The following is an 18,128-nucleotide window of genomic DNA, read 5'->3' on the forward strand; positions in this document are numbered from 1 at the left end:
TCCTATTCTCTACATATTTTTCATTCCTTCTTATAAATAAACAAATAAACAATAAAAGGATGGTTTGGTTATAGGTGGAATAAACCATAGGCAAGTTTTAGGTATTGCCCACCAGTTGAAGTCTCACATTTTCTTATACGTACTCTGGCACCTTATCTGTCCCATGATCCACTGGAAGCCTTCACCACACGTAGCAATCCGTTCCCCGACAAGGGCATATCCATTATTGCAGGTGTAGCTGATGCTTTTCCCCACAGGATATGATGAATCAGCATCCTCAAAAGAAGAAAACTTGGGAATCACTGAAGGTGACAAGGGCACTTCAAAAATCCTTATGTGATGGAACAATTCTTATAGAATTCATCAAAAGAGACCATGTTGTGGCCTTTCTTGCATTTTTGATGTATAACTGCCGCAGCCCTGGACCTGGACACTTCTGATTCAAGAGAAAAGTTCTGGGACATTGAGAAATGTGGTCATGGAGAGGACACACCCTCTGCACCATCTGAGGAAGCCGTTACTGAGGCACCAAACCTCTTGCTTGTCCTCCAGTAAACAAACAAGACAATACTTCCTTGGATGAAAAAGAACCCCAAGAGAGAATGTGCTTCTCCCATCCCTTCACCCAGGGCTATAGGATAGAAGCCCCTACCCCGCCGCCATTTTTTCTGCGCCCCCTGGTGATGAATCTGCCACAGCAATAGTAGCAAAAAAAGTGGTAATTTTGCAAGGAAGCAAGTTGCTAAGGACAAAAATGAAAGATGGCATATAAGAAAGGGGGGGAAAGACTACAACTGCACATTAAAACATGGTTTTACTCTGGTGTAACCTAAATCAGATGTCACACTCGAGTTATACTACTTAGTAAATGCTACTAGTATACTTGCAGTAAACTAACAGTGCAATCCTCTACGTATCTACTCAGAAGTTCCCCACTTGAGTTCACTATATGGCTGATGCCTGAGCAGGTTGGTCTAGAATTGCAGTCAATGATCTACACTACTGCTTTAAAGCGCTTTATAACAGTTTTGACAATTGTTGGGGCCCAGGACACACTGCATATACAGGTTTCAAAACGTTTTCAAAGCGCTTTAAAAGCAGTAGTGTAGATCCCCCCCACACGTAATACTATTCTATTTACAAAAAGAACCTAGGAAAGGAACACATTCTCTTGTGCTTCACCTACTTGAACATATCCGTTTTCCAAGGGAGGAGGTGGGGGACAGGATTCTGTGCCAAATGCAGACATATCAAAGCAGTGTGGTTCTATTGAACTATAAAGCAAAATATGTTAAAAGACCATCATCATCATCATCATCCTTATCCTCATCCAGAGTTCAAGAGATTTGTCATCACTCATTTCAGAATGCTTCACTTCTCAGGGAAATCAGTTCTGCAAATCCATTAAGCTTCAATCAGATGACAATGAGGATCACCTAGAGCAGTGGTTCTCAACCTGGGGCACTCCAGATGTGTTGGACTGCATCTCCCAGAATGCCCCAGCCAGCAGAGCTGGCTGGGGCATTCTGGGAGTTGTAGTCCAACACATCTGGAGCGCCCCAGGTTGAGAAAGGCTGACCTAGAGGTTGGGAGAGGGGAACCCAATGCAGAAATGGGAGCTGTGGGGTGCTCCTCACCTTTGCTTCCCCCCTTGCGTCTCTCCCTCCCCCACCCCCATCATCCTTTTCTTATTTTGGTATAAATAAAATTTCCCAAATCTTTGAGCCTCACATGAAAATGTTACTTTGAGCCAGGGCATTTTCCTAGTCACAATCCGTTTCAAAGTCTCACTTGCCTAATGGACAATTTCAGTGAGTTGTGTGTACATATGTATGTGTGTACTAGTGATTGGTCCTGATTTCACACGGGTTGGAATAGTCCTTAGTTTGATACAGCAAAGCCTTTGAGCAAATGTATGCAGCTGTCATTAGGTGGACACATTGTGCCCACCCAGCCTGAGTGAATCCAAGCCCGCTGGCAACCTATAGCCCCCGCAGGAAGGGCCTGTCTTCATTCACCGTGGGGAAGGCAGAAGGGAGGGGGTGAGCATATAACTGCCCGTTGGCCTAATAATCTCCCATCACTTCAAACTGTAAGAGGCTAGTTCTAGTTAGGGAAGTCTGCCCTTAGGCGTTGCTGCAGGCTTCAATCACATGGGCACATTTAAATTAATTAAAACAAATTTATGTGTTTCAAAAACAGAATAACCGTAAGGTGCATACCCCTAAGATTGCTTTAGTATGCATGCCAGGGTTCAAGTGTCTAGGTTACACAATCTTGGAACTATTGTGCTGATGGACACATGGGCAGACAGACACACATCCTCTTTTTGTGTGTGTGTGTGTGTATACTCACACACACTTATCGATCTTACACAGGGTATCCCAGTGGTATCCCTACCGAAAATATTGCAACTCCTCATCCTCGCACTGACGGTTTTCCAAAGCTTCTCCAATGCAGGACCTTCCGCCACCGCTAGGGTATGGATTGTTACAGCTTCGCTGTCTTGACTTCCTTCCCGCTGTACAAGGACTCCAAGAGGACCAGCAGCTCCAGCCTCCATCAATGACTCCTGCAAAATTGCAGGAAGGGCCACTTGTCACAGACTCACAGAAGGGATGTCATCTAGCCTATCGCCTCCGATCGGAGCAGGAATCTTGCAACGGCAGCATAGCTGACAGACCAGCCTCTGCTGAAGTCCCTCCGATGAAGGAGAGCCTCGTTTAAAGTTAGTATCCCTGGGTGGTCTACTGGGTTATCATCCCACAGTTGGGGTTTTGCTACAGAAAAGGCCCTGTCTCAGGTAACCAACAACCCTAGCCTCATACAGCAGGGCCTCTGATGAAGTCCACAAAGTAGAGGTAGACTCATACAGAAGATATCCTGATCCCCAGCCATTTAGACTTTATAGGTCAAAACCAGCACCTTGAATTGGGCACAGGAACAAACTGGAAGGTGGTACAGCTGGTCCAGGACTAGTGATACACATTGCCCGGCCTGCTCTAAATACCTGGAATCTAAAACAGAAGAAATATCACTTGCCTGGCTGGTCTTGTACAAGAGTTCCCAGTTCACAAGCTGCTCCAAACGTATACGGTTTGCAGAAACATAGGCACTGAGTTCCTATGATGGCTGCTTTGCCTCCATTTGGACATGGCCGGCATCTGCAGGGATCATTTTCACTCAAGTACTCTTCAATGGCTTGTTTCAGGTGAAGTCTTTTGACTGAGGCACACGGTACTTCCTTCACCAACTCAAACAGTGGTGTGAGCTATATATAATGAACATGTTCAGCTTTTAAACACATTGTCGTTCAGGCTGGAACTTTAATTTCCAAGTCTTTCCCCAAGGAATAAAGAGCCATTTTCATGGAGCACAACCCAGCCAAAGTTAAACTCTTTTAAGTTCCATTGACTGGAGTACAAGAAGGTTAAACAAGTACTTAATAGTCCCATTAAGATCAGTGGGACTTAAAGGAACTTTATTTTGATTGAATCATGCTCATGGCGTTTTCCAGGGTCTCCCACATAAAAGCAAGCTAGGCTTAGATCTGCATAGCAGTGGCAGAGATATTCAGCATCCTCAGACTCTTCTCTGGACTAGGGACATATGAGAAGTTCAGTTCAGTTCATTTTTTAAAATCAGAATTTAGTTTCTACTTCCTGGAACTGAACACAGACCGAAACATATTTTGCAGTTGAAGTCCATACTCTGAGTTTGAGAAGTAATTCGTGGGGGGGGGGGGAATGTGTTTGAGAAATGCCCATGCTTCAATTAATGGGAGAAAATGTGTAGATTTCAAAAATGTATGCAATCCATACGAACACTTGTGGAAAGGCATGTTAAATTTGCTCAAATTTTCATGCAGAAAAAAACAAAACACCAAAGCTCACAATCTGATGTGAGCATAAGTCAGAACGAACTTCAAAGTGGAATTTGGAGAACCTCAAAGAGCTCAAAGTTTGCTGATTTACACAAGCCATAATACCTTAAAAGTAGATTTGCCAACTTCTTTATTTATGAATTTATACCCTACGTTTCAATGCCCCCAAAATATTTCTAGAGTGGCATACAAAAATACAACACAATAATAAAAGCCAAGAGATAACACACACACACACACACACACACACACACAAATAAATGAACAGAAAAATAAAAGCAGCCGTTAAAGCAGCTCCACCACAGATTACAATGTTTTAAGAATTAATATTTCATTTGGCGTGCAAGATACCGGTTGCAGGTTTCTATCTGATTTAAACTTAATAAACATTTGGCATAAAAAAAAAGAAAACCATTTTCAGGCAGAGAAAAATTGAGGGGGAAAACATTTTTTGCATTTCATTAAAGACTGATAAAGCTACTGATTGACCTATGATAATGATTGTTCTGTGATGTCTATATATTAGGGTGACCATATGGAAAGGACAGGGCTCCCGTATCTTTAACAGTTGTATAGAAAAGGGAATTTTAGCAGGTGTCATTTGCATGCATGCAGCACCTGGTGAAATGCCCTCTTCCTCTTAACAGTTAAAGCCGCAGGAGCCCTGCCCTCTTGACCAGTTACAAAAGAGGGCAGGGTTCCTGCAGCTTTAACTGTTGGGAGGAACAGGGAATTTCACCAGGTGCTGCATGCCTACAAATGACACCTGCTGAAATTCCCTTTTCTATACAACTGTTAAAGATACAGGAGCCCTGCCCTCCTTTCCATGTGGTCACCCTACAGCTGTTCCTTCATTTACTTGCAGACAAGCTACAATGATCACAGGGATTTCCTTTGATTTCCTGTTCTTTGACTTAGCCAGTGGCCAGTTCCAAGAGACCTTCAGCAGCACAGAAGGGGAACCACAGGAAATGTGGAAAAGCAAAGCAAAGTGAGATTGGTTGTTTTAAGCAAGGAGCAGTGAGGTCAGGCTTTAAATCAGCCCACCCCAAGAGAAATACTTGGCTGATCTGGGCATCGACAGCTGTGAAAACAGCTGGCCAATGTATGGAGATGAAGATATATGGAGCAGTCAATGTATGGCTGGTTCAAGATATATGGAGTGATGCTAAACTGAAACATAAAGACACATAAATTTCCTCCTCCTGATCGCTCCCAAACATCTCTCAGGATACCTGCCATTTTGATTCCTCTTTTCTTCCGCTTGAAAGAAGTTCACGGGACTTTTCATGTGGTCAAAACTGAGGGATGTTCCACATGTGGAAGGAATCCACTGTCTCAGCTCCCGACCTCCAAAAGTTGACCATTCCTCCATGAACAGAGTCTACGTACATACACATGGTTTGCACGCATGCTCTTGTTATGTGGTTGAGAACCCTGCATTTTGCAGAGCACCACATCACCTGTGCAAAGCTGACATGCATGCAAGTTGAAAGTGTGCAGGCTCTGCCCAGGAGATTGGATCGACACCCGGAGATCGGAAGCAGAGGCAGCCACCACCATCCCGCTGATCCCCTGGGCTTTGGACTGGGTGAACTGGGCTCGTTGAATCTAAGGAAGAAATCCAACTCTTACCTTTCGCTTAACGACTCTAGGATAAAGGGTCACAGATCGAGCCCAACGGGCATATCGTTCAGAATTTGCGACAGGATTCTGCACATCCAAGTAGACCAGGCCAGCCACATCTCCTGGACTCCCTCCTTCTACATAGGGGTCAGCTTTAATCTGATGGCTGCTGGTACCTGGAAGAACATGTGGAGTACAGCATATAAAAATGAATAAATAAATGTTTTATATTGTCCGATTATTCGTGTTATGAGTTTACAGTCAGACTAAATGAGCTTTCAACCCAGGGCTTCTGATTGCAAAGAGATTCAACTTTGCAGTTCTTGATTCTAAGCTTTCTAGAAGTAGAGCTATTGATGTAGACTCCTGGAAGCACAGACTCCTAAAGCCCTGACAGTATACAGCTAAGAGCTAGGTACAATTCTGTTAATGTGTTTTAATGGGAGCTGAGATGCCCCAAGAAGGCATAGGTCCTTTGGGTGGAAATGGCTCATCTTTGACCTAGCACTCCCCAATCTCCAAAGAAAGTGCTAAATGAGTCTGGGATCTGAGTTTGTTTGTTGAACTGTGGGTTATCATGTTGTCTGAATACAGCCAGGGTGGCTTGTTACCTATGCAGTGTGGCTTATTTTTCTTGAACAAGCCATCTTGAGATTCCATGATTTGTTTTTGTGTTGTTCAGGGTGGTTAACAAATCATGCTGCATGGTTAACAAGCCACCCTGCGGAAAACGCGCTGCATTCAGATAACATGCAAACCCACAGTTCAACAAGCAACCTACAGTTCAAAACAACCCGTATTCAACCACTGAGTGTGGTTTAGCATGTTGTGTGAACAGCCCCTCTGTGTAATAGGCAGCCAGTGCTGGGACTAGATCGGAAAGAAGGCAGGAAGCTGACCTTGCTCTCTGAAGGAAATCCTATGACCCTATGGGTTCCCCTAGACCAAGGGTGCAGAACCTCTTGCTCGTGGGCCTAATCTGTGCAGGGACTGCCAAGCAGGATGCCACTGAGCAGAGATACATACAATGAAGTGAAATAATGCCACCCGCAATAAAATGCTAACAAAATGTAAACCGCCCAGAGAGCTTCAGCTATGGGGTGGGATACAAATGTAACAAATAATAATAAAATGGTTCACTCAAAGCCGGGAGAAATAATAATAATAATAAAAAATTTACCTTGACACCTAAAGCTAAATAAGCTAGGGATATATCTGGGGAGCATGTTCCACAGTTTGAGACACCACCACAGCGAAGACCCTGTCTCTGGTTGGTGGTCACCACCTGCCTAACCAATGAAAGTGAGGACACACGGAAGATAACTAAGGACTGGACAGGCTATTGTGAGAGTAGGTGGTCCTTAGATATATTGGTCCTAGAAGTGGTACATCACTGGTGCTGCCAGCAGGGGTCATGTGAGCAGCAGGGCCACCCCACACAAGGGCTCCGTTCAAGAATATACACAATCCTTTACCTGAAGATTCCCGCAGTAGCTCATCCACTTTTTCACATTCTGTTTTCTTCTTCTTTGCAAAAATATAATTCTTGCTCGATGAAGAGCATTTGTGCATGTCTATTATGCTCAAACCTAGTAGAAAAAGCAACCATTAACTTTGACTATGCAGTGAAGGATCAATGCAAGAATTTCTAAAGAGCAGAACTTCCTGCCGAACATAGGCTAGTTCTATGCTACCACTTAAGCAGCCTTTCTTTCTTAAAGGTTTATCCCACTTTTCTGCCTCAAACCAAAGTCTTTAAGGCAGTTCTCCGATTTTTTTAAAATAAAACATCACCACAGTAAAAGCAAACAGAATAGAGGTCGTTATTGAGTTTATAAAACTAGCAGGAACCATGAAAGGAAAAGGCAGTAGGATGTTCCACAGTCTGGGTGCCACCACAGAAAAATCTTTTGTCTTTTCTGGCCAGCCGTCTCACCTCTGAAGATAAGGTACATGAAACTGGGCCAGTAGCATCACTAGAACAAAATATATGAGGGTGGCCACAGAATCGCAAAGTGAATTTGAGGGAGTTTGTCTCACATTGTATTTCTGAAAGATATATTTGAATAGCCAGGGCTGGCCCTCCCATTAGGCAGTCACCTCAGGTGGCAAAGGCTAGGAGGTGGCAGCAAGGTGTTGGATGATAGAGCTGTATGACCCATGCCCTCTGCCCCCTAAGCTAGCCTGCTGCCTTCAGGGGCAGTAAGAATAAGAAGGTAGTTTATTCACCAATGAGCTCTTTCACTATTTGGAAATGGATACCCTGACACAGTACCTTTTGATTTTCTGCTATCTGAAGCCACGTGAAACAGCAGTTTGTAATATCCACCCAAAGATCCAGACTGCACAAAATGTGTTCCAAAATGCTCAATTAATCTCCGGTATGCATTATGTTCATAGAAGGTGGGAAGGTTTGCAAGCTCCTTCCAGAAGGGTTCAGCCAGAGTTAGAAATTCTGGTCGATTATTGATGAATTGAGCAACTTCAACGTCGTTTTCAATAACAATGAGGTGGTTACTCTAGGAAGACAGAAATAAAGATGTCAACGTAGGAACATAGGAAGCTGCCTATACTCAGACCACTGCTCTGTGTAGCCCAGTAGGATCTCCCACCACATTATTTTTAATTTATTTTAACAAGTAATCATAACAATATATCAAATAAAGTCACACATATACATTATGTCAATTAGAATATTACATCTATTGTTAATTGTGTATTAATTAGTCCATTCCTACACCAAACTAGAATCCACTGTGCCAAAAATTCAATTGATTAATTGGAAGCCCATCTTCTGTATTTAGTTTTAAACAATACCTTAAGAACGGGTGCCAAGTTTCTACAAAATTATCTTCCTTTACTTCACCTCTAGCCATACGGAAATGACTGGTTAGTTTCTTTGCCAGTGCAACTGACCACGTTCTATCAAGATAGCTCTGGAGTGAAAGTCCTTTGCATTTTCCCAGACTCTAGTGATCTCGGTTCTCTAGTCCAGTATTGTCGACACTGACTGGCAGCGGCTCTCCAGGCTTTGAGCCAGGGGCCAGATCTACACTGGATGAGCAATACTTTGTTGACTGCTTGATTCTACATGCTTGAAAATTCAACTACTAGAGGCTATTAAAAAAAACTGCCTTCTGCCAAGCGGATGAGGGATGGAGTGATTTTTCTCTCCTCTGCCAGCCTGCCTACTCGCCTGCATCGATTTCCCACTAGCCTATGGCTACCAGGTGAGGAATTAAATACTGCTCTAGATTTAGGATCAAAAACTTAGCCCAAGTGCTTGCTTTCACCAACTGAAGAGGTTGTTAAACTTTTTCTTTTAACAACAGAAATACCACAAACTGCTTTCGCAACTGTCCTGTTTTCTAAAGTAATTTGCCATGCAGCAGAGGGGTGGGGATGCACGTGATCCACATCTGAAAGTTTTAGGAGATCATCAGATGAGTGTTTTATAGCATGCTCGTTACTGGGCACTCGCAGATTTTCACAGGTCCTTTTCACGACGCTGTCTACCTTCCACGCACCTCCTGCTCCTTCTGGTCATTTTCCCGTTAAACCCACCCCCCACCCCTGAAAATCCAATTTTTCCTCCTACAACAAAATGTGTTGCTATTTCCTGTTGTGTGCAGGGAGAGCAGTGCGATAAAAACACCCACTTCAATGGGCCACGTGGTCTTTGTTTACTTCCTCTTTCTTCAGCATGTGAAGGAAGAGAAAGCTGCCCATCCCTATTGTGAGACAGGAGCATGAGGCAAAGCGATGGGAGGGAAATGCAATCCCCCCCTTCTGAAGAAGCTCTTAAACACCCTTGGGTGCCATGAGGAAGTTGGAGAGACTTTTGAGTCCTGGCCTAGTTTTTGTACAGACTGGAAGCTAATGTGAAACAAGAGTTGGTTAACGACTGGGATATTTGGGTCATATGCTAGAAGAAGGGAAACCATTGGGAAAACGGATTCCCCCTCCCCGCTGAAGCTCTCCTGCACGTGGGGGTCTGCAAGAGGAAGAGAGCAAGTTGTGTGAGTGGAGGCCTAGTCACACAGCGTCGTATTTAACTCTTTGCCCTTTTCTTTTGTTCTAAATCAGCTGTACAGAATCCTCCCCCTGAACTGGGGTCCCAATCTAGCCCTCCAAGGTTCTTCCCCAGGTAACCACGCCTCTTTCAACTGGCTCCACCCACTTTCCCCTGACTATCAATCATCCAGAGGTTTCCGTGGATTTCTGCAGCTTTTCTCTCATTCTAAAAGTCAGATGCCTCTGCTAAGGGTTACTACTGGCAGTAAGAGCTTTAAACTGGAATTTATGCTGGAATTTTTAGTCCAACCCCTTTTGCCTCTGGCCCTGTGCACTGTCGAGAATATTGAAACCTTGACTGCAAGTTACAGGAAGGGGGCAGTGTTGCAGTTAGCTAGTTAAAATGGGAATTTTGGGCATAGCTAGCCTTAGGATCTCTATAGCTTACAGTGAGGTTTCCTTCTCTTCTCCCTCTCTTACTCTGGCTTCCAACCTTGTTGGGAGCACATGTGCTTGATCTCAATCCTGCTAGTGTTATAGAACACAAAGAAATGGACTGAACAAACTTTGTCTGAAACTATATGCTGTACCTGTGTTTTTATGCACGAAATTGTGAGTAAAACAAATTATCTTTTCGTCACTAAAGAAGTGTGGCCCTCTTTTTTTAAAAAAGCCTTTGAGTATTATTATATTATTGCATTTATATCCCACCTTTTTTCCTCCAAGGAACCCAAGGCGGCGTACATAATCCTCCTCCTCTCTGTTTTATCCTCACAACAACAACCCTGTGAGGTGAGTACATGTGGGACTGGTACGCATTCATTCTGTTATGGCTTTTGTTTTTCTCTGCTAAGTGCCTTTTTAACAGAAAGCAACAATACCAAATAATTCCCATCATGCACTATTGGAATGTGCCCCCCACCCTCCGAAAACTTCTCTGAAATGGAATTTGGCAATCAGGCTGAAAGTAGTTCAACACCCTTGTTCTAAATTCACCTTGAAATGCTCAAACTACCCACTAGGAAGAAAACAGAGGTGAGTTTTTTTGCCTAGCCTGGCAGATTCATCAAGAATATCGGGAGCTCTTGGATTTTGTAAAAACACATTTGTTGTCACTGTGTGATCACTCTTGCACACACACACACATACACATACACACACACACACACACACACACACGGCCACTCTATACATTTGGCCACGTCTCTCCTCCAAGGAAAAATATCTCTGTAAATGCTATTCTGATCTTTCCACTACTTGGGACAGGAACAGCATGAAGGTGTATTTACCGCTGAATAGTTTTCTTCATTTTTCGATGGTGTGTACTCTCGGTAATTATTTGCAGTTACAAGAGTCTCTTTATGTTTCATATACGCCCAGGAACTGCTATAAAACTCAGCACTGAAGTCATTCTGAATTTTCACCTATAAAAAGGAACAAGTCCACTTAATACAACTTCTATTTTTATTAAGAAGTGAGAAAATATTTACAATTATATTCTGCTTCTTGGCATAGTTATGGGATGCTTCCGCAATAGGCCTTTTTGTTAAGCAACAATAATAGCTGACACTACCAAAAATTAAGTAAGACATTCAAACATTAAAATTAAAACCCTACAAATTATGCCACAGTTAATGAGTGAATCCCCCCCACACACACATACACCAAGATTCTTTATTGGAGCTTCCACCACAATAGGACTGTGTTTCCTCTAACGTTAGCCACACCACCCATGAAGTGCTAAGTTGCAGAAATTGCTTGACAGTTGAAATTGAATGACAGTCAAGCGGGAGAGGAGGCTCATGGGCATTCAATCAGTGGGCATTAAAAGGTGTTGGCAGGAGCAGGCTAGGTCAGCACTGTGCAATTGTGTGGGCAGCAGTGCTACACAGTGATGATCCGGGGTCCCTGGGCCTCTGATGTCACTTCCTGCTACCTATCAGTAAGGATGTGGGTCTACCCTTCTGTTTGGTTGCTGCTAGGAACACATGAGTCTGCCCATGTCACCTTCACAGGTTAGACCTGTTCAGGTGTTCGTCTGAATGCATGGCAGCCAAAAGTGGGAACAGGATATGGGGGCACACATGCTAGGTTCTCCCCCAACTGCTCCACCCCAACCTTCATATGTTCTACATGCCTTCGGGTGAACATGCTTAAAACCCTCTTGGCGACTGGGAACCCTGCTTGATAAGGTTTTCCTGATTGCACAGGGGCTTCTTCAGTCCTTTGTGCTAAACATGTGAAGGTTGAGGGCAGTACTGGTGGGGCTAATGTGTGCACCCCATCTCTACTTTTAGCCCTCAAGCATTTGTTAAAAAAAACCAAACACATCTGTGTAAATATGTGTGTGGAAAAATACATATGTTTTTATACACAATTTCATTCTGTTAATGGATTTCTTTTAAAAGTTCCTCTCAAAATGTGTCATTCATTAAGTATTTAAATGTGTAATTTAAAACCTATTTTAATGCATATTTAAATGCATATTTCCCCCCCCCTCTTAAAATGTGTGTTCTCTCAAAACGGCCCTGTTCAGAAGACATCTTAAAACATGGCTTTAACGACAGTGGTTAAGCCAGAAAGCCAGGCCATGTTCAGAAGACACCTTAAACCATGGCTTCAACCACGGTGAATAAGCCTTTTTGCCTTAAGTCACCGTGGTTAAAACCGTGGTTTAAGGCATCTTCTGAATGGACCACTGTGCCTTTAAATGCAAATTTTCTAGGAAAATACGTATTTAAATGACAGAATTACCCAGCAGAGGCTTGAAATTATAGTATTCAGGAAATGTTTCACCCCTTTTGTTTCCTTTGCTGAATGTCTAAACTGGCCACAGATCACAATGGATTTTTGCTGGATTATGTCCATTCATTATAATTCAAACTGAACCCTCAAGATATTGCAGATTCCATCTCCCTGCCCTCCCACATTTTTATTATTTATTAAAGAGAATCTTGAATATATTTATTTATTTATTTCATTTTTATACCGTCCAATAGCCAAAGCTCTCTGGGCGGTTAACAAACACCATGACTATACTGTAACATCATGACTAAAATAAAACAAAACACACCTGGAACGTGTAAGCAAGGACACTGTCACTCAGCCGGTAATATTTTCTCTGGTCACCACTGTATACCTTTCTGCACTGGCCACCAAAACTCTTAGTGTGAATGACTCCAGCTCGGGTCTCACCAGTAAGGGCATCAAAGCTGCAACCAACCAGAGTTATGACACAGTCTGTAATGTTCACTGGATTTAGGAACAGCCAGTTGTGTTAACTAAACACTGACATATCTGCAGACTACATTCAAAACTAAATTACGCAGAGAGCAGGGTCATGTATAATTCTGTACTGACTAAGCCATAGCACAGATCCCATCATAGCATGCTACCTCAGGGAAAACAAGATTGCTCTCCCGATTGTGTCAACAGAAGAGAGCAAGTACCTGCTAATTCTAATGCATTTTATCTCTATAGCAACTGTCCTTGCTAAATTACATTTCTAGGTAAAATTAATCCAACTTGATGAACAACAATGGCCAAACTCCTCCCATCTTTTTTATCTGTTCACCCTGATAACAATGTTCGCCAACGTTGTTATCTTTTCGGCGCCAGGCATTTAACAGCATTTAACAACATATGCTAAGTTTGTTTGTTTTTTAACGGACCCCAGAACTGTTGCTGTTTAAAAGGGATACTGTAATACTGTTGTTTTTATAATTTTTGATGGTTTTAAATTTTGTATACTTTTTAATGTCCACTGTTTTTTAACTTTTGTGAACCGCCCAGAGAGCTTTGGCTATGGGGCGGTATATAAATTTAATAAATAAATAAATAAATAAATAAATAAAATTAATAAATAAAACTGCAGTTACCTGCCAGGCCACAGGGACACATCAAACCTGAAAGGTGTTTGCTTTGAAGCAAGCCTTTATACTGACATTCTTGTAAACCCACCAAGTGTGGATCCACAAAGCTAAGGGATAGCAATAGTAGTTCATGACCATCCCTACGATCCACCATATTCAAACAGTGACTTATAAGAACAGATGGTAGAGGACCAAAACCTAGTCTCATAGCAACTCAATAAGCCAACCCGGGAGACCTAGAAATTAAAAACAGGTGACTTTGCAACCAGAATCAAACCCATTCTGAGCATCACTGTGGCAGTTTGCTTGTAGAAGGAAACGCTGGCACTCTTTCTGCTGCACTTGAGCACCACCAGTGATACAAGTCTAGAGATGTGAAGGCCCAGAGGGGGGTGGGACCAGAAAAATTCAGGGTGGGGGAATGGTTTATTTCCGAGGACTGTTCTTGGTTCCCCCCACAAAATGGAAAAATTGATCAGCTTTAGATTATGAAATATTTTCTTTTAGAATTTAAGACAACATATTTAAATATTGTTACTCAGCCTTTACTACCCCCAAAATGATTTCTAAAAACTATGTTGTAAGAATGCTTTTATAGAAAGATTAGAGATGTAAAATGTCTGAAACTAATGAAGACATGTGGGGTGAATGTTTTTTTTTTATCCTCTCTGTAAGATTCCCAGCATAGTTATTTTTTTCATTCCTTATTAAAATTATTTATCTAAAGTATATTTTACTTATGGACATTTATGCTCCGTTTCCTAACTGACAGCATTCTTGACAGCATTCTTGACAGTTTGGGTTCTGTTCCATAGAGTCCTGTGTTTCTGATGCTGCAGCAGTCACTTAACGTAGTTCTAATCTATTCAAACATTAATTACAAATTTATGAACTGAGTTTACTTTTAAAAGTTTTAAAATATAATGATAATTTCATGGGCAAACTAAATTATACATAAATAAACTTTAGGAACAGAAAGGCTGCTTTATGTTCTTAAAGCAGCCCTCCCAACCTGGTGTAGTCCGGATGTTTTGACTACAATGCCCAGCATTCCCGAAAATGGCCATGCTGCCTGGGGCTGATGGGAGCTGAGGTCCAAAATATCTGAAGGACTCCAGGTTGGGAAAGGCCGCCTTAAAGCAACAAAGTGACTTGAGATCTGCAAAGAGCACTAAAAAAAATAATGCGGATTTTTCTATTTCCCCCCAAATTTCCATGTCCCCTGCCCCGTCCAAATAATAAAAATAAAACTCACTCCCCCACACACATGGATTCAAAACTCCCAGAAATTTTAGATCTCTATGCAGGTCAGGAAGTGGTACTGGAGTTGCTATCTCAGCAGCTGTCAGCCTATAGGGATCTACCTGGCCTAAGACATGGGTGGCCTCAGCTGCCCAGTTTGAACAGCTTGTTGCATGAATCAGGAACAGGCTGCTTGCAGACTCTGTCTGCCCACCTGGGTAATTTACCTGTTTGCTCAGAGCTTGCTTTACCTCCAGACCACCAACGGTGACCTGACCCAGGAAAAAGTATCCCTTCTCTTCCCTTGCATAGCCAGGAGGATTGATTAACTGGATTCGATCAAATGTTTTGCTATAATTATATTACATGCCAATCAAGAATTATATAATCTACCCTATAATAGAGCTGGATTAACTCTGATCTAGGGTGGCCAGGTGTCATTTTTGACAGAGGGCAGTCCTCTATTTGAAGGGCTGCCAGAGAACTGTCCTCTATTTTGAAGGTGTCCTCTCTTTTAATGGCTGCCCTGTCCAAGTCTTGCATAAAGTTCAAGAATCTTCAGAAGGAAGAGGTGGGCCTTGAAGTTGCCTGTCAACAGTACCTGGAGAGCAGACTGAGCCAAGGCACACAGGTCACCTGGACACAGTCTTCCACACTACTGTAGTTCTATTTAAATTACAATAAATATTTCTAAATATGTATCTATACATATAAATTAGTGTATGCAAAATGTATGCAAATAGGTATCCTCTTTCATCCCCTTTTTTTGGTGATGCATGCCATCTTTTATGACAATTCACAAGTGGCCGCCCAATGCTAAGTAGTCTGCAAAGCAGTGCCCCTAGCTAAATTTTGGGTGTGTGGCTGTGTTATGATTTAATTATCTGGACGTTCCAATATGCAAAGAGAATATCTAACCTCCTACGATTAAGGAGCGGGATATGGCAGCAAGTGGAAAACAAATTGTAGAACATTGCAAACTACCTTAAACCCATGGGATGGAGAGATGCAAATTCAAATAAGGCTTCCTTTCCTCATTCCCCCCCCTTCCTTTCGTATCATATTTCTTAGATTGCAAATCTGTGGGCAGGAAGTGTCTTATTTTCTTAATCTATGTACGCTGGCTAGAAGACATAGGACACATTGTGTTGTTGTTTTTATAATTAATAATAATATCCTCACACTATTTCTCTTCAGCTCTCATCCAAGCAAGTGGAATCTGCATTGATCAAACATCTTCAAGCCATCAAGGATCCATTATGGAAGCACTTTTTAGCTATTAATCCTAATGAAACGGTCAACTTCTCGCTTCATATGGCCACCAAAACATAATGGGAAATACTTCAAATGCTTGAAATACATTAAATTCATCATTGTGTTGCCTGGAGCCAACACTGTTATCTTTCAGGCACCAGGTCAAGACTTTTCTCTTCTCCCAGGCATTTAACAGCATTTAACAACGCTAAGTTTGTTTTTTAACGGACCCCAGAACTGTTGTTTTTAAATGAATACTGTTGTTTTTATACTGTTGTTTTTGGTGGTTTAAAATTTTGTATACTTTTAATGTTTACTGTTTTTAACTTTTGTAAACAGTCCAGAGAGCTTCGGCTATGGGGCGGTAAATGAGTGTAATAAATAAATTTAAATAAATAAATCATCATCACTGCACCAATGAGAACCACAAAGAAACTTACCCTGCTCCTGTAAGTTCTACATTAGGAGGGGGCTTCAGAGGAGGATTAATGTTCTCACACACCGTATTGACCACCTCACACCCATCTTCATCAGCGCCATCTTCCTCGCAATCATGATCCCCATTGCACACCAACAATTTGCTAATGCACTGTCCTAGGGTGGTAAAGGTAGATAAGAACAACAGTGAAGAAATTCCTGGACCCAGCTAGAGAATGAAATTGACACCTTCTCTGTCATTTAAACAACCCAGACCTGAGATGTCAAGTTCATGCAAAAAAGACCAATGCACTTTTTCTGCCCCCTTTCTAAACATGCACTAGCTGTGGAGTCAGAGTAAGCCTCATTGACATCTGACACAGAAGACCTGAGTTTGGATCTAACCTTTACTAGAGCTATGTATCGCCTGCCAGTCTTGGAAACCTGTGACTTGTTTCTACCACCAACTAAGGGCTGGCCCTACCGTTAGGCAGAGTGAAGTGACTGCCTCAGGCGGCAGATGCTGCAGGCGGGGGCTGGGCAGCAGTGGCAGCCTCCCAGCTGTTTCTCAGCTATTCCCCTTGGACTGAAACTAGAGCTGTGTATATCACACAAACTCCTTAGCCTGTAAATTAGTCTTGAGTTAAGTTTCAAATGGCAGTCAAGTACATAGACAGGGGAGCGTGTGACAACTGGTTCCTCACCTCAGCCAGCAAAATGTCTTGAGCTGGCCCTGCTCCTCATCCTTTTAAGTTTCAGGCTTTAGATCTTAACCTGCAGTCCCTGCTCTGGCAGCTTCACTACATTCTGCCCTACCAAAGCCCTCAACTGACCCTTTATTTTCCCAAATCTCCCTCTGCTTTCTCTTGAGCAGATCCCATTGGCATCTCTTGTGGCACCATAAAGCGGTCACTGGGTTGTTGAAGCAACATACCTGATGAACATCTGAAACGATCACCGCAGCCTTCTTCTGTGGGGCACCCTCTCGTGGGTACACATGAACGGGTTTCAAAGGAATTCCCCGAACATGGATGCCCTCCAAACTGTCCGTAAACTGCTATGGTCCGTCTGCGAATCTAAATCCAAAAACAATCCTTTATTCCCTTGAGTAGAGTTACAGAACTAGTTTTGGGTGGGGGGCAGGGCCGATGACCTTGCCCAGCCCTCTGGGGCCATCGGATGCGAGTGGGCACGGCCAGCCCGTGACATGAATGGTGTGGCCACACCCACCTGATATTGTTTGCTTCCTGGCCCAAGTGCTGGGTGGATCATACTTGTGCTTGCACCAGTGGCTAGACTTCTTTATGCATGGGATTTCCTGGTTAGGGATGCTCCATGCACAGCACAGCAAAGCCAAGCTGTCCATTTCCCCTTCAGTGACTCGTCTGGCTCTACCCCATCTTTGCACACCCTACTGTAAGGATTCAGCCCAGATTCCCTGCTTTGTTTTTGGACTTTGATTCAGATTCAGAGGTGGAGCTAGAAGAAGCCCAACCAAAACAGGGAGCGGGAAAGGAAATTCCCCAAGACTCTCCAGGAGTCAGGGATGAACCTTCCCAGGGGCTTATCAAACAGGAGGCCCAGATTCAGAGACCGTCTTCTCCACCCTCGCTGTGGGAATTCAGTCTTTGTCAGAGGGGGAGGGAGCACCAGAACTGGCATGGCAGAGTTCATCACAGAGCTGAGAAGAGGTGGGAGGCAGTCCACCAGATGGGCTGCCTGTAAGAAGTGGAGTCAGGAAGACCCTCCCTGAAGGAGGAGCCCAGTAAAAGCCTTGGCATGGTGTGAAACTGTCCATTTGAGTTAAAAGGCAACTGCCT

At 43.0% G+C, this 18,128-nt stretch overlaps 1 protein-coding gene across 1 annotated transcript in view; it reads right to left on the reverse strand.

Annotated features, from left to right (window-relative positions):
* Positions 1-18,128, reverse strand: part of C7 (complement C7) — a 33,102-nt gene that overhangs the window by 10,386 nt on the left and 4,588 nt on the right. Inside the window, exons 4-14 of the mRNA XM_063128118.1 lie at positions 17,243-17,384; positions 16,332-16,485; positions 12,597-12,735; positions 10,813-10,947; positions 7,785-8,028; positions 6,985-7,098; positions 5,519-5,685; positions 3,043-3,271; positions 2,401-2,572; positions 1,187-1,274; positions 144-276 (exon numbers count right to left, since the gene is read on the reverse strand). Coding sequence (XP_062984188.1) covers positions 144-276; positions 1,187-1,274; positions 2,401-2,572; positions 3,043-3,271; positions 5,519-5,685; positions 6,985-7,098; positions 7,785-8,028; positions 10,813-10,947; positions 12,597-12,735; positions 16,332-16,485; positions 17,243-17,384 — 1,717 coding nt within the window. The remainder of the gene's footprint in view (positions 1-143; positions 277-1,186; positions 1,275-2,400; positions 2,573-3,042; positions 3,272-5,518; positions 5,686-6,984; positions 7,099-7,784; positions 8,029-10,812; positions 10,948-12,596; positions 12,736-16,331; positions 16,486-17,242; positions 17,385-18,128) is intronic.

The sequence above is a fragment of the Elgaria multicarinata genome, chromosome 6 (genome assembly GCF_023053635.1).
Source record: "Elgaria multicarinata webbii isolate HBS135686 ecotype San Diego chromosome 6, rElgMul1.1.pri, whole genome shotgun sequence".
Taxonomy (NCBI): Eukaryota; Metazoa; Chordata; class Lepidosauria; order Squamata; family Anguidae; genus Elgaria; species Elgaria multicarinata.